This window comes from Oncorhynchus clarkii, chromosome 22 (genome assembly GCF_045791955.1).
Source record: "Oncorhynchus clarkii lewisi isolate Uvic-CL-2024 chromosome 22, UVic_Ocla_1.0, whole genome shotgun sequence".
NCBI classification, from domain to species: Eukaryota; Metazoa; Chordata; class Actinopteri; order Salmoniformes; family Salmonidae; genus Oncorhynchus; species Oncorhynchus clarkii.
In genome coordinates, this window is record NC_092168.1 from 13,312,176 (window position 1) to 13,337,421 (window position 25,246).

The 25,246-nt window shown below is 42.1% G+C and overlaps 1 protein-coding gene across 1 annotated transcript in view; it reads right to left on the minus strand.

Moving 5' to 3' along the window:
- Positions 1-25,246, minus strand: part of LOC139380418 (inactive dipeptidyl peptidase 10-like) — a 146,094-nt gene that overhangs the window by 46,930 nt on the left and 73,918 nt on the right. The window contains exons 4-7 of the mRNA XM_071123078.1: positions 21,515-21,609; positions 21,295-21,369; positions 9,318-9,370; positions 8,915-8,996 (exon numbers count right to left, since the gene is read on the minus strand). Of these exons, the coding sequence (XP_070979179.1) occupies positions 8,915-8,996; positions 9,318-9,370; positions 21,295-21,369; positions 21,515-21,609 (305 nt within the window). The remainder of the gene's footprint in view (positions 1-8,914; positions 8,997-9,317; positions 9,371-21,294; positions 21,370-21,514; positions 21,610-25,246) is intronic.

Consider the following 25,246-nt stretch of genomic DNA (forward strand, 5'->3'; position numbering starts at 1 on the left):
TTCAGCATCATTCACACCCTTTTACGCTTTAGCCACCCAGCCCTTTAAGGATTCACATGTGAGGCCATGTACTAAACAAACAAAGAATTTCAAGACTAAAGGCTGGTTTATATTACGGGTGTGTTCGTAAATTCAATCTGGAATGTCAGAGTGCTCATAGTACGCTCTGGGCATTCGTAAACTCAAAGCTTTGTCAGATTGTCTGTTCGTAAATCCAAGGATTAGGGTTGATCTAAGCGTTCTGACCTAACAACAGCAGTCAAGCACCCTAAGCTAACTGGCTAATGTTGGCTAGCTTGCTAGCTACTTCCAGACACAAATGAGATAACAGCTCACTCTGACCATTTTACTTGCCCTAGCAGAACTGGTTAGGCTGTTTTGATGTTATCCAGAGGGTTGGTGACTGCAACTGTGCTGCTAGCAACAATTTAATTGCGCTTTTTTTGCCAACGTTTTACTGACACTGGCCATATTCAACAGGTGTTGAGCATTCACAAATTCGTCAGTTATTCTGCGCTCTGGCACACTCTGGCACAAAATTTACCAGCTATTTCTATTGACAGATGTCGCAGTGTCATCATGAACATTCTATTGAAATGGTTACTTGCATAGTGGAGTCTTCGTTTAGACAGGTAACGTTAGCTAGCTAGCTAAACAATGAACCATTATCCAAACACATAACGTTTCTACTCTGCATGAATCTGCAGGTAACTAACAAACCAAGTTCAATGTTAGCTAGCTAACTAACATTAGGCTATAACTAGCAATGCAAATGGCTCTGTGATATGAATAATATCACAACACAGATCATACACGTAACATTAGCTAGCGAGCCAGCAAGCTAACATTAGCCAACTAGCTAACAGGACACTTTAACTTGAAATGAAAACAATTTTCCGACTAAATTAGAATTGTGTAATATCTGAAAATGCAGCTAGCTAGACTATCTTACCCATATACATGGATGGACTACCTGGCCTGATGATTCCTTGCTGTCCCCAGGCCACCTGGTCATGCTGCTGCTCCAGTTTCAACTGCCTGCGGCTATGGAACCCTGACCTGTTCACCGGATGTGTTACCTGTCCCAGACCTGCTGTTTTCAACTCTCTAGAGACAGCAGGAGTGGTAGTGATACTCTGAATGATCAGCTATGAAAAGCCAACTGACATTTACTCCTGAGGTGTTGGCCTGTTTCACCCTCGACAACCACTGTGATTATTGTTATTTGACCCTGCTGGTCATCTATGAACATTTGAACATCTTGGCCATGTTCTGTTATAATCTCCACCCGGCACAGCCAGAAGAGGACGGGCCACTCCGCATAGATTGGTTCCTCTCCAGGTTTCTTCCTAGGTTCTGGCCTTTCTAGGGAGTTTTTCCTAGCCACCGTGCTTCTACACCTGCATTGCTTGTTGTTTGGGGTTTTAGGCTGGGTTTCTGTAAAGCACTTTGTGACATCAGCTGATGTAAAAAGGGCTTTAAAAATACATTTGATTGATTGGACGCTTCTCCCTCTCTGTCACGGATGCTATGTTTGCCTTAGTTTGAAGATGTAATCCGGAAACAGGTGTTTTATACCACAACCTTCTTATGTGTGTTCTCTTTTCAACTCAACTCTGTCTGCATGTGCAATCAAACGGCAGAATTTTCTCGATCTCCTTAGCTATTATACTCTAATTCCACCATGCATTCTACTGATTTCAAAACTCGGACCTCCAGAAAGTGGAGAGCTACACCTTTGCAGCTCTACTACGAGATGTCTTTCAAAAAATCTGTGTTAGGGTCTCCCCTACAGCTCTGTATGTGTTCTGACTGGCAGTTGTTCTGAAGTTGAGCACCACGCATGACAAGAAGTTGCACCCATCCCTCTAATTGGGCAATTTTTGCAATTGTTTTTGTTGTCTGAGTGAGGGAAATGCTGTAAATTAGGACTCGATTATCTGTTTATTTTTCTTACTTAAGTTTTTTACAATTCAGCTTTGTTGCAGAGGGGCTCATAAGTAAGCATTTCACGGTAATGACCACACCTGTTGTATTCGGTGCATGTGACAAATAAAATAGGATTTGTTTAGATTTTTAAAAGATGAGATGTTGAGGACTATAATAAATACTACTTTGATATTATGATCACTATGTTTCGATGTAGAGTTAGTGACAAGATGACATGGCATCATAACCTGGGCTGTCCTGAACAGAATGAGCCAGTTTGTTATATTGTGAAGAGAATTTGCCGCAGACCACGCATCTGACTCCAATCTATATTAACCAAAATTATGATCTGTTCTCTGAATTGCATTGTGAAAGTCTAATACGGTAAGATCGTATTTTATAATTTAGCCAGTCACGTTGGTAATAGAACAAGCTTTCAAATTATGTCCACCTGACCCAGATTGTGATTTATAAATGGACCGTTTTGGATTGCGTAAACAACATTAATTGTGTAAAGGCGGGCATGCAGGGCTGTGTTCCACACAAAACAACAAAAAATGTGCTTGCACTAGTTCCTCAATGGCACAGCTAAGAGAGCTAAAAAAAAAAAGCATATTGAAGACTTGTTTGAGTCATTGAAATTGCTTAGGAACTGTGCACACTTTGGTGAGGTGTATGGCCACTTGGAAACACCAGTTAGACCTGCGGTGTGCCGAGGTTATGCATATCCATATTTCTTCTGTAAGAAACATTTCAATTTAGCCCTTTCCATATAGACCGATTCCCATCTGTTTAAGGGCTTAAGTTTGGATCCATTTTTGAGTTTTCCCATCTGTTTGGACGGAGTTGGGCTAGACAGAAAAGCTACCACCTGCTCTACGCATATGTCCCTTAGTTTGGGGCCTCTGAGGGATGAGTCTTTCCCCATATGTGAGATACCGAAACAAGTATTTGAAAGAGAACTTATGGTTACTTGAGTAACCCCGTTACTCTGATATTATGAATGAGGTACTGTATCTCACCGCGTTCCCCTTCTCGTTATGTGTAAGGAAGAAAACATATGCTTCATAATCAGTACAGGGTGGGATTGTGGTGCCTTATAAGAAGTGGGGTTCCCCACTATCCACCATGCCTCCTGTCTGTCTACGAAAGATGTTGTGTGATTGGAGCTTCCTCGTGTTCCCGTCTCGAAGGGTGTGTCCCCATATGTGCGACACCTCACTCAGAGAACAGGGGTTACACAAGTAAGACAATGCAAGGGTCATTTAGCATTCCAAATCAACCTGCTTATGCTGTTTCCAACATTTCAGAAAGGCTGGCCTCCCGTTTTAGTTCAGGTGCATTTTGGATGCCACTTGCCCCTGGATTAGAATAATAGGGTTCTGGGGTCTTGGTTCGAAAAACTGCTTTATTGTATCACATTTTTTTGGGATAACATAATGATCCTGCCATTAGTTTCTCCATGATATCGGACAAATACATTCACCTTCTTGGCACTTTATGGGTGGCAGGTGGCCTAGTGGTTAGAGTGTTCGTTGGGCCAGTAACCGAATGGTTGCTGGATTGAATCCTCAAGCTAACAAGGTAAAAATCTGTCATTCTGCCCCAGAACAAGGCAGTAAACCCACTGTTCCCTGGTAGGCTGTCATTGTATATCTGACTTTGTTCTTAACTGACTTGCCTAGTTAAATAAAGCTTCAATAAAAACATTTAGATACAGCAGTGCGCCCACTATCCAAATGGATAGTACTAGGTTTGAATCAAACATGACCCAATTTCATATATTTGGTGTCAGAAGTGGGATCCTACACATGTGAGACCATCAGAACTGTGTCTGAGCAGCCTTATGTAAAAGCTTAAAAGAAGCCTTCCGGAGGTGATGGGGCAATGTGGTTAATCCTGCTCCGGAGCTTCACTACGAAGTACTACAAAATGAGCAGATGTTACATAAATAGTCAGGCTTGGAGGAAATGGAAATGGTCTACATTTAAATGGCACACTGAATGTCAAATTAGTATAGGTTATTTCAGGTGTACTTGGCATTTCACTACTGATTGTTATCGTTTATCAAATATCATCTTTCCAATAATCTGACTGAAAGCTGTCAACATGTTTGAATGTCCACTAGAAGTGAATTGCCAAAAAGGGCCAGACATTCACCTTTACAACAGGAAAATACTTCAAAACCAGCACCTCATAATTTTGTGACTTATAAGGGCCAAAGGAATTATTTGATGCAAATGTTTTAAAGGCCAGGTAACTTGGTTGACCTTTTAACCCAAGACAAGAGGTTGAGTAGCTATTATCTATACATCCTGGCCTCACATGTAATTCACTCAAACATACATTTCCATGTAAGAAAGAGAAATATCAAATCAAATTGTTTTGGTCACATAAGCAGATGTTAATGCGAGTGTAGCAAAATGCTTGTGCTTCTAGTTCTGACAGTGCAGTAATATCTAACAATTCCCTAACAACTACCTAACACACAAATCTAAAGGGGTGAATGAGAATATGTACATGTAATATATGGATGAGCGATGGCCCGAGCGGTTATAGGCAAGGTGCAATAGATGGTATAAAATACAGTATATAAACGTGATATGAGTAATGTAAGATATGTAAACATTATTTAAGTAGCATTACTTAAAGTGGGATTGTTTAAAGTGACTAGTGATCCATTTATTAAAGTGTCCAGTGATGGGGTCTCAATGTAGGCAGCAACCTCTCTAGTTAGTGATTGCTGTTTAGCAGTCTGATGGCCTTGAGATAGAAGCTGTTTTTCAATCTCTTTTCAAAGTCCCAGGTTTGATTAACTGTTGCGCCTTCTTCACCACACTGTCTGTGTGGGTGGACCATTTCAGTTTGTCTGATGTGCACGCCCAGGAACATAAAACTTTCCACCTTGTCCGCTGCTGTCCCTTCGGTGTGGATAGGGGCGGTGCTCCCTCTGCTCTTTCCTGAAGTCCACGATCATCTCCTTTGTTTTGTTGACGTTGAGTGAGAGGTTGTTTTCCTTACACCACCTCCTCCCTGTAGGCTGTCTCGTCGTTGTTGGTGATCAAGCCCACTACTGTTGTGTCGTCTGCAAACTTGATGATTGAGGTGGAGGCGTGCATGGCCACGTAGTCGTGGGTGAACAGGGAGTATAGGAGAGGGCTGAGCACACACCCTTGTGGGGCCCCAGCATTGAGGGTCAGCGAAGTGGAGATGTTGGTTGGAGGCCCTTCAGAAAGTCCAGGACCCAGTTGCACAGGGCGGGGTTGAGACCCAGGGCCTCTAGCTTGATGATGAGCTTGGAGGGTACTATGATGTTGAATGCTGAGCTGTTGTCAAATGAACAGTATTCTTACATAAGTATTATTTTTGTCCAGATGGGGTAGAGCAGTTGGTGGTGGGACGGCGTTTGCATCATCTGTGGACCTGTTGGGGCGGTATGCAAGCTGAAGTGGGTCTAGGGTGGCCGTTAAAGTGGCGGTGATGTGATCCTGGACGAGCCTCTCAAAGCACGTTTAGTCGTTTAGATCAGTTATCTTTGCCTTCTTGGGTACAGGAACAATGGTAGCCATCTTGAAGCATGTGGGGACAACTGACTGGGATAGGGAGCGATTGAATATGTCTGTAAACACACCAGCCAGCTGGTCTGAGCATGCTCTGAGGACGCGGCTAGTGATGCCGTCTGGGCCAGCAGCCTTGTGAGGGTTAACACGTTTAAATGTTTTACTCACGTCAGCCATGGAGAAGGAGGGGGGGGTGCAGTCTTTGTAAGTGAGCAGCGATAGTGGCACTGTATTATCCTCAAAGCGGGCAAAGAAGGTGTTTAGTTTGTCTGGAAGCGTGACGGCTGTGTCTGTGAAGTGGCTGTTTTTGTAGTCCGTGATTTCCTGTAGACCCTGCCACATAAGTTTCGTGCCTGAGCCGTTGAATTACAACTCCATCTTTTCACTGTACCGGCATTTCGCTTGTTTGATTGCCTTGAGGAGGGAATAACTACGCTGTTTATATTCAGCCATATTTCCAGACCTCTTTCCATGGTTAAATGTGGTGGATCGTGCTTTCAGTTTTGCACGAATGCTGCCATCCATCCACGGTTTCTGGTTAGGGTAGGTTTTACTAGTCACAGTGGGTACAACATCTCCAATACACTTCTTTATAAATGCACTCACCAAGTCAGCGTATAGATCAATGTTGTTCTCTGAGGCTGACTGGAACATATTCCAGTCCGCGTGATCAAAACAATCTTGAAGCGTGGCTTCTGATTGATCAGTCCAGCGTTGAATGGTTCTCGTCACTGGTTAATCCTGTTTGAGTTTCTGCCTATAAGACGGTAAGAGCAAGATGGCGTCGTGATTGGATTTGCCAAAGGGAGGGCAGGGGAGGGCTTTGTATGCATCACGGAAGTAAGAGTAACAGTGGTCGGGAGTATTAGCCATGCGTGTCATGCAATCAATATGCTGATAGAATTTAGGTAGCCTTGTTCTCAAATTTGCTTTGGTAAAATCCCCAGCTACAATAAATGCAGCCTCCGCAGTCCGGAACCTCCTGAGACGGTCTACAGTCCAGAGTCTCCAGCGACGGACGGCAGTCCAGAGCCTCCAGCAATGGTCGGCAGTCCAGAGTCTCCTGTGAGGGTTCCCAGTCCCAGCCACAGCCAACACTTGTTAAAGAAACTTCCGGAGTCCCCAACAACGGTCCACGTTCCAGAGTCCCCAGCAACGACCTACTGTTCCGGCGACGATCGGCGGAAGGACGTATCTGCGAGCGGAGTGGGTACTTCGCCCCGCACCGGAGCAGCCCCCAATAGTAGAGGCCCACCCGGAACCTCCCCTATTGAGTCAGGTTGTGCGGCCGGAGTCCGCACCTTTGGGGGGAGGCACTGTCACGCCCTGACCATAGAGAGCTTTTTATTCTCTATATTGGTTAGGTCGGGGTGTGACTAAGGGTGGGTAATCTAGGTGAATATTTATATATCTATGTTGGCCTGGTATGGTTCCCAATCAGAGTCAGCTGTTTATCATTTAGGTAGCCATTTCCCCATTGTGCTTTGTGGGATCTTGACTCTGTATAGTTGCCTGTGAGCACTATAGCAGCTTCACGTTTTGCATTTATTGTTTTCTTTGAGTTTCACTTCAAAATAAAGAGGATGGAAACATACCACGCTGCATCTTGGTCCACTCATTGTAACGATCGTGACAAGTTTCCAGTTTACATAGACTCCAGTGAAGTTCCGTGAGGGCCATCTTGGTGTTCGCTTGAGGGGAAATGTACACAGCTGTGACTATAACTGACAATAATTCTCTCGGTAGGTAAAATGGCCGGCATTTGATTGCAAGGAATTCTAGGTCGGGTAGGCAGAAGGACTTGAGTTCCTATATGTTGTTATGATTACACCATCATAAAGAACACACCCCCGATCTTCCTATTCCCAGAGAGGTGTTCATCTCTGTCTGCTCAATGCATGGAGAAGCCCGGTGACTGAACCGATTCCGACAACATATCCCAAGAGAGCCATGTTTCCGTGAAACAGAGAATGTTACAATCTCTGATGTCTCTTTGGAAGGCAACCCTCGCTTGAATTTCGTCTACCTTGTTGTCAAGAGACTGGACATTGGCAAGTAGTATACTCGGGAGCGGTAAGCGATGTGCACGTCTACGGAGCTTGACCAGGAGGCCGCTCCCTCTGCCCCGCCGTTGTTTTGGGTCGGCTACTGGGATTAGATCCATTTTCCTCGGTGGTGGTCTGAACAGAGTATCCGCTTCAGGAAAGTCGTATTCCTGGTCGTAATGTTGGTAAGTTGCCGTTGCTCTTATATCCAATAGTTCTTCTCTGCTGTATGTAATAAGACAAGATTTCCTGCGGTAACAATGTAAGAAATAATACATAAAAAAACGAAATACTGCATACTTTCCTAAAAACTCGAAGAGAGGCGACCATCTCTGTCGGCGCCATTTGTATATGACAGCAAGGCAATAGCATACAACAGGGGAGCTGCCAGAGTATATCAAAACATAGATTCTTCCATTGTCTGAGATAATGTGAATATGACATAGTCCATTGTTGCGTCTTTAATGAGAAGCATGATTCACTTTCAACAGCAACATAATCAAAACACATTCTAATTAAAAGTTCAGAATGCAATCCATGCAGGGATTAAATAGGAGAACAATTAAGTTAAACAAAGCAATTACATGAGGAAGAGGAAAGAAAATCATCCCGAAGGCCAAACCAATAAAGAACATAATTTTAGAAAATACAGAATAAAGAGATTTATTAAAACTGTTGATCCTTGGCATACCAACCGCTCCTAATCCTTTGCACATACAGTATCAGTCAAACGTTTGGACACACCTACTCATTCAAGGGCTTTTCTTTATTTATACAATTTTCCACATTCTAGAATAATAGTGAAGACATCAAAACTATGAAATAACACATATGGAATCATGTAATTAACAAAAAAGTGTGAAACAAATCAAAATTGACTTTAGATTTTAGATTCTTCAAAGTAGCCATCCTTTGCCTTTATGACAGCTTTGCACACTCTTGGCATTCTCTCAACCAGCTTCATGAGGTAGTCACCTGGTACTGTATTTTTAAGGCCACAGTCAACACTTGTTAAATAAACTTATTTTAAGTTTATACAAGCTGTACCCAAAAGTAGCTGACATAAGCCTAAGTAATGACTATAGTCAGTTACCTTCAACATTGGGGTGGGTAAATGCAGAATATCGCAAATTTGGAGGGGAGCCCTGACCAGGACTCAAACCTGGGTCCAGCGACTATCAACCTGATACCTTAGCCATTACGGCAAAAAATGCTAACTTCTTAATTTGGAGTAATATTCAAAAGCAATGTGATAAAGGGTTGTGACTTTAATCGCCGGCACAGGAAAAATCACATTATAAATGGTAACATGGGAGATATAAGAGGATTGCATGGACGAATGGCCTACTTGTGGTCACAGACCACTTGTCTTTGACTTACCAGTTGCTGGCCCTGTACTCCCCACGCAGCATACTGCAGAATAGAATTCAGCACCTCTGGAGGATCCAGCTCCCATACCTCCCTGAAAAACAACATTAAGTAACAGTAACACTGCTGCTTAGAGCAGCTGACACATTTTGTTTGAAGGACAGTTCTCAACTCCTCTCAGCCTACTAGACTTGGACTGCCTGCCTTTCAAATTAACATTTGAAAACTTGAACTGCCTGTATTCAAATTAACATATACAAACTTTAAAAGCAAATTTCACAACATTGTTTTATCATCATAGTTGAAATGTAGTTAATGCCTGAGATAAACTGCCTGAGAATAGATAGTCTTGACAAGTAAACAAACACATCAAGACCACAACAAAGTTAATGGTAAACAAGCAAACAAAACATACCTTGTGTGGACGTTGTAAATGCTATATGAGGCCATGTATGAATGCCGGAAAACCTGGAACAAAAGAGAGAAAAGAAAGAGGAGATTACTGCATGAAATATTTACGATGGAGGCAGCTTGGCTGATAACAACATCATAAAAACAGGCAGAGAAAGGCATCAAACAGAATAGACCGGTAGCTATTTTCACAGATAGATTCTGGGGACAATGCAATTTGCATGGGTGACAGCTGGGAGATGAGACATTTTAATTCCATCTGAGAAACCGATCATGCAACCCCCATGACTTTAGGTCTGAAAGCCCGGGAGTATGAAAGACACAGAGAAAAAGGCAGGAGGGAGGGGGAGAGAGAGAGCATCCAAATGGTTCTGACTAGGGTGTTTGTAAATCTGTCTGGATTCCCCTCGAGAAGCTGTGCCTGACATGATAGTATAATTCAGACTGTAGACGGGGAAAAGAGAGCGAGAGAGAGAGAGAGAAAGAAAGAAAGAAAGAAAAAGAGGGATAGAGACACCTGATTCAGACTCAAGTGTTTGATATATCTGTTTGAGCAGACAGGAGTCTAAAAACAGGGATGCCACAGCCGAGGATGGATAGCTCAAATTAACAAGTGCTTCTTCATTTGAAAAGGATGCACTTTGCCACAGTGAATTATGCATAGTGCATGAGGACGGTGGAAAGGCCCGAAGGTGGTGGCAAAGATGTGATAGCGCTAGATTGATGAGCACCAGAAATAGTGTTGACAAGCCAAGATGAGTGATCTCAGAAAGGGAGGGAGGTGGAGAGTGCACCTCCAATGGCTTTGACAAAATATGCCTCATCTACCTCAGTTGCTATAAGCTGCTAAGCAACAGAGACGCAGGTCAGGGTTAAAGCTCTGTGAAAACACATCCCTGGCTAGGAACTAAAATGCCCATTTTACGTGTTATTTATTACATTGGTACCTCAGGTAATCTTAGGTTTTATTGCATACAGTCAGGAGGAACTACTGGATATAAGAGTAACGTCAACTCACCATCATTACGACCAGGAATACGACTTTCCCAAAGCGGATCCTGTGTTTTGCCCACCACCCGGGACAATGGATCGGATCCCAGCCGGCGAATCAATACAACAACGCCGTAAAAGGGGCAGACGAAACTGTCTTCTGGTCAGGCTCCGGAGACGGGCACATCGCACACCGCTCCAGAGCATACTACTCGCCAATGTCCAGTCTCTTGACAACAAGGTTGATGAAATCCGAGCAAGGGTAGCATTCCAGAGAGACATCAGAGACTGTAACGTTCTTTGCTTCACGGAAACATGGCTCACTCGAGACACGCTATCGGAGTTGGTACAGCCAGCTGGTTTCTTCACGCATCGCGCCAACAGAAACAAACATCTTTCTGGTAAGAAGAGGGGCGGGTATGCTTTAGGATTAACGAGACGTAGTGTGATCATAACAACATACAGGAACACAAGTCCTTCTGTTTACCTGACATAGATTTCCTCAAAATCAAATGTCGACCAAGAGGTCGACCATATCTACCAAGAGAATTCTCTTTGATTATAATCACAACCGCATATATTCCCCCCCCCAAGCAAACACATCGATGGCCCTGAACAAACTTTATTTGACTCTATGTAAACTGGAAACCACATATCCTGAGGCTGCATTCATTGTAGTTGAGGATTTTAACAAGGCTAATCTGAAAACAAGACTCCCTAAATTCTATCAGCATATCGATTGTGCTATCAGGGCTGGCAAAAACCCTGGATCAATGTTATTCTAACTTCCCCGACGCATATAAGGCCCTTCCCCTGCCCTCCTTTCGGAAAAGCTGACCACGACTCCATTTTGTTGCTTCCAGCCTATAGACAGAAACTTAAACAGGAAGCTCCCGCTCTCAGGTCTGTTCAACGCTGGTCCGACCAATCTGATTCCACGCTTCAAGATTGCTTCGATCACGAGGATTGGGATATGTTCCGCATTGCATCAAACAACAACATTGATGAATACGCTGATTCGGTGAGCGAGTTCATTAGCAAGTGCATTGGCGATGTCGTACCCACAGCAACTATTAAAACATTCCCCAACCAGAAACCGTGGATTGATGGCAGCATTCGCGCGAAACTGAAAGCGCGAACCACTGCTTTTAACCAGGGCAAGGTGACCAGAAACATGACCGAATACAAACAGTGTAGCTATTCCCTCCGCAAGGCAATCAAACAAGCTAAGCGTCAGTATAGAGACAAAGTAGAGTCACAATTCAACGGCTCAGATACAAGAGGTATGTGGTAGGGTCTACAGTCAATCAAGGATTACAAAAAAAAACAGCCCGGTTGCGGACCAGGATGTCTTGCTCCCAGACAGACTAAACAACGTCTTTGCTTGCTTTGAGGACAATACAGTGCCACTGACACGGCCCGCTACCAAAACCTGCGGACTCTCCTTCACTGCAGCCGACGTGAGTAAAACATTTAAACGTGTTAACCCTTGCATTCAATCAATCCATATCCCAGTCTGCTGTTCCCACATGCTTCAAGAGGAACACCATTGTTCCTGTTCCCAAGAAAGCTAAGGTAAATGAGCTAAACAACTACCGCCCCGTAGCACTCACTTCCGTCATTATGAAGTGCTTTGAGAGACTAGTCAAGGACCATATCACCTCCGCCCTACCTGACACCCTAGACCCACTCCAATTTGCTTACTGCCCCAATATGTCCACAGACGATGCAACCACACTGCACACGGCCCTAACCCACCTGGACAATGGGGGAGGAGGAGGTGAGGGCCCTCGGAGTGTGGTGTCGGGAAAATAACCTCACACTCAACAAAACAAAGGAGATGATTGTGGACTTCAGGAAACAGCAGAGGGAAGACCCCACTATCCACATCGACGGGACAGTAGTGGAGAGGGTAGAACGTTTTAAGTTCTTCGGCATACACATCACGGACAAACTGAATTGGTCCACCCACACAGACAGCGTGGTGAAGAAGGCGCAGCAGCTCCCCTTTTAACCTCAGGAGGCTGACGAAATTCGGCTTGTCACCAAAAGCACTCACAAAATTTTACAGATGCACAATCGAGAGCATCCTGTCGGGCTGTATCACCGCCTGGTACGGCAGCTGCTCCTCCCACAACCGTAAGGCTCTCCAGAGGGTAGTGAAGTCTGCACAACGCATCATGGGGGGCAAACTACATGCCTTCCAGGACACCTACAACACCCGAAGTCACAGGAAGGCCATAAAGATCATCAAGGACAACAACCACCCGAGCCACTGCCTGTTCACCCCGCTATCATCAAGAAGGCGAGGTCAGTACAGGTGCATCAAAGCAGGGACCGAGAGACTGAAAAACAGCTTCTATCTCAAGGCCATCAAACTGTTAAACAGCCACCACTAACATTGAGTGGCTGCTGCCATACATGTAAAAAATGTATCACTTTAAACAATGCCACTTAATATAATGTTTACATACCCTACATTACTCATCTCATATGTATATACGGTACTCGGTACCATCACTCATTCATATATCTTTATGTACATATTCTTCATCCCTTCACACCTGTGTGTATAAGGTAGCTGTTGTGAAATTTAGGTTAGATTACTCATTGGTTATTACTGCATTGTCGGAACTAGAAGCACAAGCATTTCGCTCCACTCGCAATAACATTTGCTAACCATGTGTATGTGACAAATAACATTTGATTTGATTTGATTTAAAACAAATTCAAGGTAATAATTTGGAACTAGAGGTAATGAGCTTTTTGTGAAATATCCACAGCAAAACCACAGACTCTTGTTCCCTGGGAAGGCACAAGAAGAGGAATGGACTCTGTGACTATTATTTGAACCCTATTGACTCCCTCCAGTTAGAGGTTTACTTCCAAACACACTTTGACCTATGGCAAAAAAGTTTAAACTGCCTGTCAGATACTACTTTGAGTGTCTGAGAAAGTGTTGAAGTTATCATTTTAAGAATCTATTTGCGCAGATATCTTTGCTGCAGGGTGGAATTCGCTCTCTCTGAGCTGCTCATCATCTCTATCTTTGATAAAATGTCTTACTCTGTATATGATGATAACATGGCTAATATCAGTTCCAGTATCAGGTGTACAGTTAGAGGATAATTTCGAAATGTTTTACATTGTTTCCCTCACTACAACTTTTCAAGAGCTGGCACAATGACCTTTGTGTTCAGTATGGTGATTTAATCAAAGACAAGTAGGTTGACATTTTCAACTCCTACTGCACTAAAACTTTTGCTGCAACTCAATGTTGAATACGAGTGGTCTGCACAGGGCAGTTTTATCAAACACCATTAACACTGCAAAAGTTTAGTATAAAACCACACAGAGGGAAACTTATCTGCCCAAACCAACGAAAAGACCATGTTGTATTAATGACGATTTTCATCACCATGTTCCTCCATTTCAAATATCATCTGATTAATAAATTTGCCACACACTGACCATCCTTCCCTCCCTCTTTTCCTTGCTCCTCTTCCACTGCCAAGGTGACTTGCCCGCTCCCTCCTCCCCTCATATTACGTATGCAAATCGTATTGAATGAAATGAAAACATGGATTCTCTTGATTTATGGGAGAGGTGTGGAGGATCATGGTTCTGTATATTACCCAGAGATCCCCTAATCTCTGGCAGTGTGTGGCACGTGCCTGGGAGCAGGGGCCCACAGATTAAAACACATGATTAAATATCTAGACTGGTTCAGACAGCTTTAGGCGCTCTTCTATACTGCCTCAGAGAAGAGTCCACTGGACCAGCTAACGGAGAAATGCATGCCAAGGTTTCCAATGGCTGCTTTCAGCCTCTGGGTAAATAAATGTTACAAAATAGTATTTGGAAAGAAAATAGAATTTGGATGCTTGTACGTGTGAAAAGAGTTTATTACATAGTAATAACATGTTTAAGGCTGTTAATAACTGTGTTATATACAGTAGGACAGTTGAATACAAATGGGAATGATTGTTGTATTTAATCATGTGTCTAAAAACAGGTGACTAAACAGGAAACTAAAGGCCTAGTTTACTGCCCTTATTTGAACATGACCACATTTAAGGAAAAACTTTTCTCAACCGGCTGTTGGTTACAGAGGAGCCTTATCCAAACACAGTGAAGAAACTTAAGCAAATTCTAGCACATTCTAGCACCAACATAGCAGAGAGCCAATGAGCCAGCTTTCTTAGCACTCTCACCCCAAAACAAGTTTATTTGTGTCTCCAGCCCCACTGGGATCGATCCATTTGTCAGCAAAAGGGGAGGAGAGTAGGGGGTAGATCAATAGAACACTCAAGGGGGGGAATTATTTTAGTCTGTAAGCCGCTCTAGAGGTGCCTGTGCAATGAACGTAAGAGCAGGCTGCACCCCTACGAGTATCAAAGCGAAATGGTCCCTGAAGCTACCGATGCCGTATAATATTTTGCTACCTTACATATTTTGTGCACAATGTTGGCCCAGTGTGAATGACAGAATCAGTGCAACCCTGACAGCAGTCAGTATTTGGCCCTCAGGTTACCATAGCAATTCTGGACCCTTACAGTACATTGGACCCATCAGATTAACTATAATAGCATGGGCCCTCAAGGTGCCAGTGCTGTGACGACCATCCAGTCTCAGGGGTCTGCCAGACCCAATCTAGTCCCATTTAGAGTGGGAGGGAATACGGATACGGTGAAAACGGTGCTTAGGGCCCCAGGTGCTGCTTTTGGCCTGCTAAATCACACAACATTGGGCTATTTGGGTTACCGTGACCCCCGTATAGTCCTGATGAGATAGCTCTAAAAGATTCTGTCTCTCCTTCATCTTCCTTTGTGATTCCCGCCAGGCTCATTTGTTCAGTAATCAGCCTTGAGGGGTTAGGCGAGGTAGGACCTCATGTACATATTCAGCCTCTGCTCATTTGAAGGCGGCGAGCCACCGAATATAAATTCTACTTCATCAATGTTACACAATGTTTTATCCTTCACAAAGATATATGAAGGTTTGGAGGACCAGAAGGTAAAGAAGCGGAATTCTTCATATTTTTCCCTGGCCAGTATGTCAAATAACCGATCCCAATGTAATACACTTTGTGGTTTTACAATTTGAGAATGAACAGAAACATAAAATGGTCTATTTGATTGAGATCTGTCATCAAATGAAATACAACACAATTTCCTCACAGAGCGATTATCATGTCAAGTAAACAATGGACTTCATTATTATACTCCATAGGTAAACTCTGGACTCTGATTCTCTATTGGTTACACAGACTTTTTGCCTCCCATTCCATTCTTAACACCGCTCGCCGGCTTTGTATTCATGTTACCTGATGAAATTGCTGTACACAATATGATCTTGTTGCCATCTGATGAACATTCAGATGTCATAAATCAGCACTGCAGAGCTCTCCCTGTACTATGCCGTACCTTGATAGTATTACTGTTGATGATATCTGGAAATGTGCACGTACACCCTGGCCCATCTACGGTTGCTAGCCCCAATTCTGACTTGTGCTCTGATATCTGCTTCACTGATTTCTGCTCCCGTAAAAGCCTGGGTTTTCTGCACGTTAACCCGAGAAGCTTATTACCTAAAAGGATCAATTGAAAGTATGGGTTTAGAGCTCCAATCCAAATATGTTGGTCATTACTGAGACGTGGTTAAGGAAGAGTGTTTTGAATACTGATGTTAACCTTTCTGGTTATAACCTTTTTTGGCAAGACAGGTGGGGGAGTGGCAATCTTTACCAAGGATCACCTTCAGTGATCGGTTATCTTCACCAAGTCTGTCCCCAAACAATTTGATTTGCTGGTTTTAATTATTAAACTTTCAAATAGCTCTTTGTTGACTGTTGCTGGGTGCTATCCTCCTCCATCAGCAACAGCCTGTAACCTACCTGCCCTAAACTCTCTCCTGGGCCCTTACGCCAAGTCTGAATTTGTCCTGCTAGGTGACCAAAACTGGGACATACTTAAACCACCTGACCAAGTCCTAAAACAATTTAACTCCCGAAATCTTTCTCAGATTATTACCAATCCCACAAGGTATAACTTCAAACACCCAGAAAAGGCTACTCTTCTTGATGTTATCCTCACAAATAATCCTGATAGATATCAATCTGGTGTCTTCTGTAATGACCTTAGTGATCACTGTTTTACAGCCTGCGTTCGTAATGGCTTCTCAGTGAAACAACCTGTCCTGATTTGTCATAAAAAAACTTTAATGAGCAAGCCTTCCTTCATAAACTGGCCTCTGTAAAATGGTATAGAATCTGCTTGATCCCCTCTGTCGAAGATGCTTGGACCTTCTTTTTTGATCATTACAGTGGTATTGTTAACAAACACACCCCCATGAAGAAAACGAGAATTAAAACCAGGTTCAACCCCTGGTTCGACCGTGATCTTGCAGAGTTACTCCACCTCAAAAATTTGGTGAAATGCTCGGCACACACATACTTAGGCTGACTGGCTGTTGTTCAGGCAAATGAGACATCAGGCTATCTGGAAAGCCAGAGTTAGTTACTTTAAGAAGCAGTTCTCTCTCTGTGGGTCTAACCCCAAGATGTTCTGGAAAACGGTTAACCTTTTTGGGATAGGGGGCAGCATTTTCACGTTTGGATGAATAGAGTGCCCAGACTGAACTGCCTCTTACTCTGTCCCAGATGCTAATATATGCATATTATTATTAGTATTGGATGGAAAACACTCTGAAGTTTCTAAAACTGTTTGAATGATGTCTGTGAGTTTAACAGAACTGATGTATGCAATCAATCTTTAGGATGTTTTTAACATAAATCATCAATAAGGTTCCAACCGGAGAATTTCATTGTCTGAAGAAAAGCATTGGAACGAGAGCAAACTCTGTCGGGAGCGCGTCATGAGACCGAGGCTCTCTGCCAGACCACTCGCTCAAAGAGCTATTATGAGCCCCTCCTTTATAGTAGAATCCTTAAACCAGTTTCTAAAGACGGTGACATCTATTGGAAGCCCTAGGACGTGCATCCTCCTTCATATCTCACTGGGATTTCAATAGGCACTGTTTTGAAAATCGATTTCTCACTTCCTGTTTGGATTCTTTCTCAGGTTTTTGCCTTCCATATGAGTTCTGTTAAACTCACAGACATCATTCAAACAGTTTTAGAAACTTCAGAGTGTTTTCTATCCAATAGTAATAATAATATGCATATATTAGCAATCTAGGACAGAGTAGAATGCAGTTCACTATGGGCACACAATTCATCCTAAGTGAAAATACTGCCCCCTATCCCCAACAAGCTAAGTCTTTCTTTAATTATGTGAAAAACACTTGCATCTTTTATCAATGTTTATTATGAGTATTTCTGCAAAATCACCGGATGTTTTGGAATCAAAACATTACTGCACATAACGCGTCAATGTAAACTGAGATTTTTGGATATAAATATGCACATTATCGAACAAAACATACATGTATTGTGTAACATGATGTCCTATGAGTGTCATCTGATGAAGATCATCAAATGTTAGTGAATCATTTTATCTATATTTCTGCTTTTTGTGACTCCTATCTTTGGCTGGAAAATGGCTGTGTGTGTTTTTGTGACTTGACTCTGACCTAATATAATTAGATGTTGTCAGATGGTTTAGACCCTTTCTTCTTTAAGGTTGCTGCCCCTATCATCGCCAAAGCCTATCTCTGACTTTTTTTAACCTGTCTCTCCTTTCTGGGGAGGTTCCCATTGCTTGGAATGCAGCCACGGTTCGTCCTTCATTTAAAGGGGAGATCAAGCTGATCCTAACTGTTATTAGTCCTATTTCTATTTTGCCCTGTTTATCAAAAGTGTTGTAAAAACTTGTCAATAATCAACTGACTGGCTTTCTTGATTCCAATAGAATTCTCTCTGGTATGCAATCTGGTTTCCGCTCAGGTTATGGACGTGTCACTGTAACCTTAAAGGTCCCCAATGATGTCACCATCGCTCTTGATTCTAAGCAATTTTGTGCTGCTATTTTTATTGACTTGGCCAAAGCTTTTGATACGGTAGACCATTCCATTCTTGTGGGCCGGCTAAGGAATATTGGTGTCTCTGAGGGGCCTTTGGCCTGGTATGCTAACTACCTCTCTCAAAGAGTGCAGTGTATAAAGTCAGAAAATCTGCTATCTCAGCCACTGCCTGTCACCAAGGGAGTAGCCCAAGGCTCAATCCTAGGCCCCATGCTCTTCTCAATTTACATCAACAACATAGCTCAGGCAGTAGGAAGGTCTCTCATCCGTTTATATGCAGATGATACAGTCTTATACTCAGCTGGCCCCTCCCCGGATTTTGTGTTAAATGCTCTACCACAAAGCTTTCTTAGTCTCCAACAAGCTTTCTCTACGCTTTTTAAGGTCATATGGTTTGGCAAGAAGAATGCCCCTCGACCCACAGGTGTGATTACTACCTCTGAGGGTTTAGATCTTGAGGTAGTCACCTCATACAATTACTTGGGAGTATGGCTAGATAGTACACTGTCCTTCTCTCAGCACATACCATAGCTGCAGGCTAAAATCTAGACTTGGTTTCATATATCGTAATCGCTCCTCTTTCACCCCAACTGCCAAACTAACCCTGATTCAGATGACCATCCTACCCATGCTCCTTATAGGACACATCACTGCACTCTATACTCCTCTGTAAACTGTTCATCTCTGTATACCTGTCGCAAGACCCACTGGTTGATCATTATTTATAAAACACTCTTAGGCCTCACTCCCCCCTATCTGAGATATCTACTGCATCCCTCATCCTCCACATACAACACCCGTTCTGCCAAACCTATTCTGTTAAAAGGTCCCCAAAGCACACACATCCCTGGGTCGCTCGTCTTTTCAGTTCGCTGCAGCTAGTGACTGGAACGAGCTGCAACAAGCACTCAAACTGCACAGTTTTATCTTAATCTCTTCATTCAAAGTCTCAATCATGGACACTTTTACTGACAGTTGTGGCTGCTTTGTGTGATATATTGTTGTCTCTACCTTCTTGCCCGTTGTGCTATTGTCTCTGCCCAATAATGTTTGTACCATGTTTTGTGCTGCTACCATGTTGTGTTGCTACCATGTTGTGTTGTCATGTGTTGCTGCCTTGCTATGTTGTTGTATTAGGTCTCTCTTTATGTAGTGTTGTCTCTTTTGTTGTGATGTGTGTTTTGTCCTATATTTATGTTATTTCAAAAAATATATAATAATTTAATCCCAGTCCCCGTCCCCACAGGAGGTCTTTTGCCTTTTGGTAGGCCGTCATTGTAAATAACAATTTGTTCTTAACTGACTTGCCTAGTTAAAAAAAGTTTAAATAAAAATAAATAAAATAAAAACGGAAATCCCGGTTATACACTCTTGTTTGGTGAGGTACAACCAATTATTTATATGTACACTATGACTGATAGGGGACACTGTGTTGAAGCCATGGTGCCTCCATCTTGGTTAATGCATACACCATTGTAAAAATATATTTTGGAAGCTATAGAAAAGCTATAAACATTTATTAATGTCTACATTTGTTTTTGCCACATGTATTTTATTACAGACATGTTACTGCGTACTTTTAAATTATATTATGTGAGCTAAACATACAAATAAAAAATGAATAAGTATCTAAAAACATTTTCCTTAAAGAATCATCTTTGGAGATTACTAATGTTTCCATCCCCACTACAACACAAAAATACTTAAATGCCAGTAATTTTGTCCTTGGAACATTTAATTGATTCCATTAAATCCTATGTCGAACTGCTCCTTCTGGGGAGTGCCAATATAGCCGACCAGTAGCTTCAAAGCCTCTCAAAGGCCAACACATAGCATCAGCAATCCAGGGTTTATATATATCATTGGGTACGACCTACTCAAACCTGATTAGCTTGAATCTATTCTCTAATTATTATTGCAAACACAATGCATTGGATCAACATAGACCTGGAGGATTTAAAACCTTGAAGAGCATTACAAGATGTTTACCAGCAAAGAAAACATATCCTATTGTCACGATTGGCACAGAGATTACGAGTGTTTATAAAGCTTAACGGCTCTTGGATACCTCAGTAATGAGATAAAGGCATGTAATCTTAGAGCTACTGTAGGTGAGACTTCCAGAGATTTCCAGGGGGAAACTCTGTCAATAACTTCAACCTACACCAGTTGATGTGGACATACTTGTTCAAATGCCACAACGTTATTCTGTGCTTTTTTTAATTCTAACATACTATACCGGTATTGCCCTGTTTGTTCAACTAAACAATTTTCCAAGGGCCCAGAGATTGTGTTCATACAGTAGGTGCCTAAACATATACTGTGAACATATAATTAAATGGTGAACAAATGACAGCCTCTATACATATCTTTCATAATCAATTCCGAGCTTGTCTATCTATGAAATACAACATAACATTACACGTCAAAAGAAAGGGACAACACAGGGTTGCCAAATACAGGGGTGCACAGGGACATGCACAGGTTTGCCAACTACAGGGGTGTATTTATACTGCCAATTCTGTTGTAAAACGTTTCTTAGACAGAAGCAAACGGAACTAACCTAAAACGGACCTACCTGAATTTGTCCAATAGAAACTCTTGTTTAGCTCTGTTTGCTTCCATTTGGTTCTGAACGGTAAAAGGTTTCTGTAATGAATACACCCTAGTCCTCGAGTACCCACAACAGCACACATTTTTGGGGGGACAAGTACACCTGATTCAACTTGTCAACTAATCATTAAGCCCTCAATGAGTTGAATCAGTTTTCTGGGGCTACAACAAACATGTGTGCTGTTGGACAGGAGTTGGGAAACACTGGTGTAGTATGCATGCCTTTAAGATTGTGTTTATTGTAATATTTAATAGTGCGCTATAGAATGTGTGATTGACAGAGAGCGAGAGAGAGCGAGAGAGAGCGAGAGAGAGAGCGAGAGAGAGAGAGAGAGAGATTCAAATGGAGTGTGGGGGGATTAAGAGCATTAAAGTAAAAAGATAATACAGTTTACCTGTTTAACATCATAGGCAAAGAGCACATATTTCAAGTCCGGGGAAACGGAGTACTTTGCAACATTGAAATTGACCTACAAGACAAAGAAGAGGAAAAGAGAGTGAGAGCATTTTTAAGTGGGTATATCCGTTTGCTAACATGTCACTTTGAGTGGCAGGGTATATGTTTGTGTAAGTCTGTGTGCATGCATGCTCAGATGGTAAAGGGTTTTCACTTACAAATGTTGTGTTTGTCAGTACAATTTCAGTCTCATTGGTGAGGATGTTAAACTTGATTACGTGGCCATCGCGATTCCTGTAGATCACTTCTGAGTCTATGAAAGGAGAGATAAATAAGAAAAAACATGTCTTTCTGAAACAATTCCTCTGTCGATTTTTCTACTAAGAAGAAATTGCAAGGCCTTTGTTGCCATTTGAATGCAAGGCTGGGATGGCTGTCAAAACCAGAACTGTACCTTGAATAAGGCTTTGTAGCCAACATTTTGACAATAAAAGTCTCCATTCTATCCCAATTTCCTTGTTTTTCTTCAGCATAGCAAAGACAGAATGTCTTTGTCTGTCACATCATTGTCTCTGGAAAATCAAATAACAATAGTAACATGACGGCACTGACTCCATTCATACACGTAAGCGCGTGACTGCACTGTGATCAACATATATGAAGCCAAATAATAATTTCATGGTGTATAGAAACAATTAGTCACCTTAAGTAACATTTTTTTTTACAAAAATCTGTATGTTCTCTATTGATGGGAAATGCTTTCTGTGCCTAAGGAATGAAACACACACAGTGCCATCAGAAACTATTCACACCCCTTTTACTTTTTCCACATTTTGTTGTGGAATAGCAGAAGGCTGCTGAGGGGAGAACGGCTGATAAATAATGGCTGGAATGGAGAAAATGAAATGGCATCAAACATCTGGAAACCATTTATTGATACCATTCCACTCACTCCACTCTTCACCACAAGCCCGTTCCCCCAATTAAGGTGCCACCAAACTCCTGTTTAGTAAGGTCCCTCAGTTGAGCAGTACATTTCCAACACAGATGCAACCACTAAGACCAGGCAGTTTTTCCAATGCCTCGCAAAGAAGGGCATCTATTGGTAGATGGTTTAAAAAAAAAGATGACATTCAATATCCCTTTGAGCATGGATGATATAGGACAATGATCTAAAACACAGGGACAGATCTACACTGGAGTTGCTTACCAAGAAGACAGTGAAAATTCCTGAGTGGCCAAGTTACAGTTTTGACATAAATCTGTTCAGAAAATCTGTGGCAAGACCTGAAAATTATTGTCTAGCAATGATCAACAACCAATTTGACAGAGCTTGAAGAATTTTTTAAACAATAAATGGGCAAATGTTGCACAATCCAGGTGTGGAAAGCTTATAGACTTACCCAGAAAGTCTCACAGCTGTAATTGCTGCCAAATGTGATTCTAACATGCATTTATCTAATAAAAAAATTAAAAATCATGTATTTTTTTAAACAAATGTTAAAATTTTTCTTCCACATGTATTTTGTGTGGATAGTTGACCAAAAATGTCAAATTAAATCGATTTTAAATCCACTTTGTAACACAACCAAATGTGGAAAAGTCAAGGTGTGTGAATACTTGTATGTAGCTTGTATTTTGTCCTGTGTTCTTGTTGTTGAATGCCACAGCATTATCTGCTATGTGATGTTTCAGAATCCTGAAATATCATCCAGCAAGGGAGTACTGCAAATGGCAGACACACACACACACATTGAACAAATGATAGCATGCATTGCTAATCACTAATTCATACACAAGTTATGATCAAATGCAAACAAAACAAAGATGGAAGACAATCCATAACATTCTGTGCTGAAACAAGCTCAGACAGATATCCCATAATGAAGTTATTCATCTCTGTCAAAAGGTTATTTGGGGGTTATGCAACTGACAGGGCAACCCCAGCAGACCTGGCAACCCTGGCAGATATTGGATTCCTACAGTGGGAGCTGATCACCTATACCCGCCTCTCAGCAGAGTCTCATTTGTCTGTCAACAATTTTCTCATTCACAGCCAATCAGGTCCCTGTTGCCATGCTTTAGTTACCATGGGTTTGATTGAAGGTTGATGGGGCCCTCACGGCCCAATCCCGCCCCATATTTTGTTCCTGTCATAACCTCTGTGAGCATATCACAGACATAAATGTCATCATCTAAAACAAGAAATCTGATGCCTCAAGACCACTGGTCGAAATATTTGTGTTTACCACGACCATATACAGTGGGGTCTGAAATGATTGACAACCTTGATAAAGGTAAGCAAAAAGGACTGTATAAAATAAATTATTCAAATACTGAGCTATATTGTATGCTCAAATTATATTATTTCATACTAATAAAAATGTATGTATGGGGTTGGAACCGGTGCTTTGGTCAGATGACATGAAAATAGAGCTATTTGGCCACGCACATCAGTGGTGGATTTGGCGTTGAAATGAGAATGCATAAGCAGAAAATAACTCCATATCTACTGTAAAATATGGTGGTGGATCTTTGATGTTATGGGGCTATTTTGCTTCCACTGGTCCTAAGGCCCTTGGTTGACTGTCAATGGCTTCATGAACTTTACCCAGTACCAGGACAGGATATATTAGCCACCCCTTTCTGCTTCTGACAAAATGAACCACCTAGGGTATACATTTTATTATCAGAGTTTGAGTAAGAGGGCTGATTCAGACTTTTGTTCTGTGTTTTAATTTAAGCACTTCTCAGGATTTGGTATTCAGATTTACCGTATGCAGGTGCCTAACAAACTCTTTGGGTTTTGCTCCCTTATGCGCACTATACGTTTATCTAAAGCCATCCCATTAAATACAGTGCACCTTTTCTTGACAGACTAGAGTAGGGTATATAGAGAGAACAGGTTCTGAGTATTAGGGATCATGAAGAAAGCCATCAAAATATGCATATTTGTCTAATTTTAATAGATTAATAAATATTGTGATCTTGTAGAGTATTTATGGTTAGGAAAGTATTTCTGAATCTACCTACTTCATAAAAAAAGCAGGTTTGGAGAGCCTTTACGCACGAGATATAGGCCTATTGGTGAATTGAAAAGAGGTTTGATTCATCCTGAAAGTTGGCATAATCAGTTGTTTAAATCCATTAAATATCGGTAGGGCAGAAAAGTGTACAATAGTGGTTGAAAAATAGTTATATAAATATATGAATCCTTACTGATGATGGAACTATAATGAACTGTGCTGTCCAGTTGTCGTGAACCGTGCGCCAAGCTCCAGGTTGTATAAAACGGGAAAAGTTGGGTAATCTAAATATGTTAATACTTTATTTGTAAGTTTTCATGTTTGAGAACATAAGAGACATTTGACAAACAATGATACAATATCCCCAGTCCCCATCCCCCCCACACATATTAAGGAAATTACAACAGCACTGCTGACATTAAGAATGTTGGATAGATTGATGTTTTCCGTCATCATGAAGTGCTTTGAGTGACTAGTCAAGGACCATATCACCTCCACCCTACCTGACACCCTAGACCCACTCCAATTTGCTTACCATCCCAATAGGTCCACAGACGACGCAATCGCAATCACACTGCACACTGGCCTAACCCATCTGGACAACAGGAATACCTATGTAAGAATGCTGTTCATCGACTACAGCTCAGCATTTAACACCATATTACCCTCCAAACTCACCCAGACCCTGGGTCTCGACCCCGTCCTGTGCAACTGGGTCCTGGACTTCCTGACGGGCCGCCCCCAGGTGGTGAGGGTAGGTAACAACATCTCCACCCCGCTGATCCTCAACACTGGGGCCCCACAAGGGTGCATTCTCAGCCCTCTCCTGTACTCCATGTTCACCCATGACTGTTTGGCCATGCACGTCTCCAACTCAATCATCAAGTTTGCAGACGACACTACAGTGGTAGGCTTGATTACCAA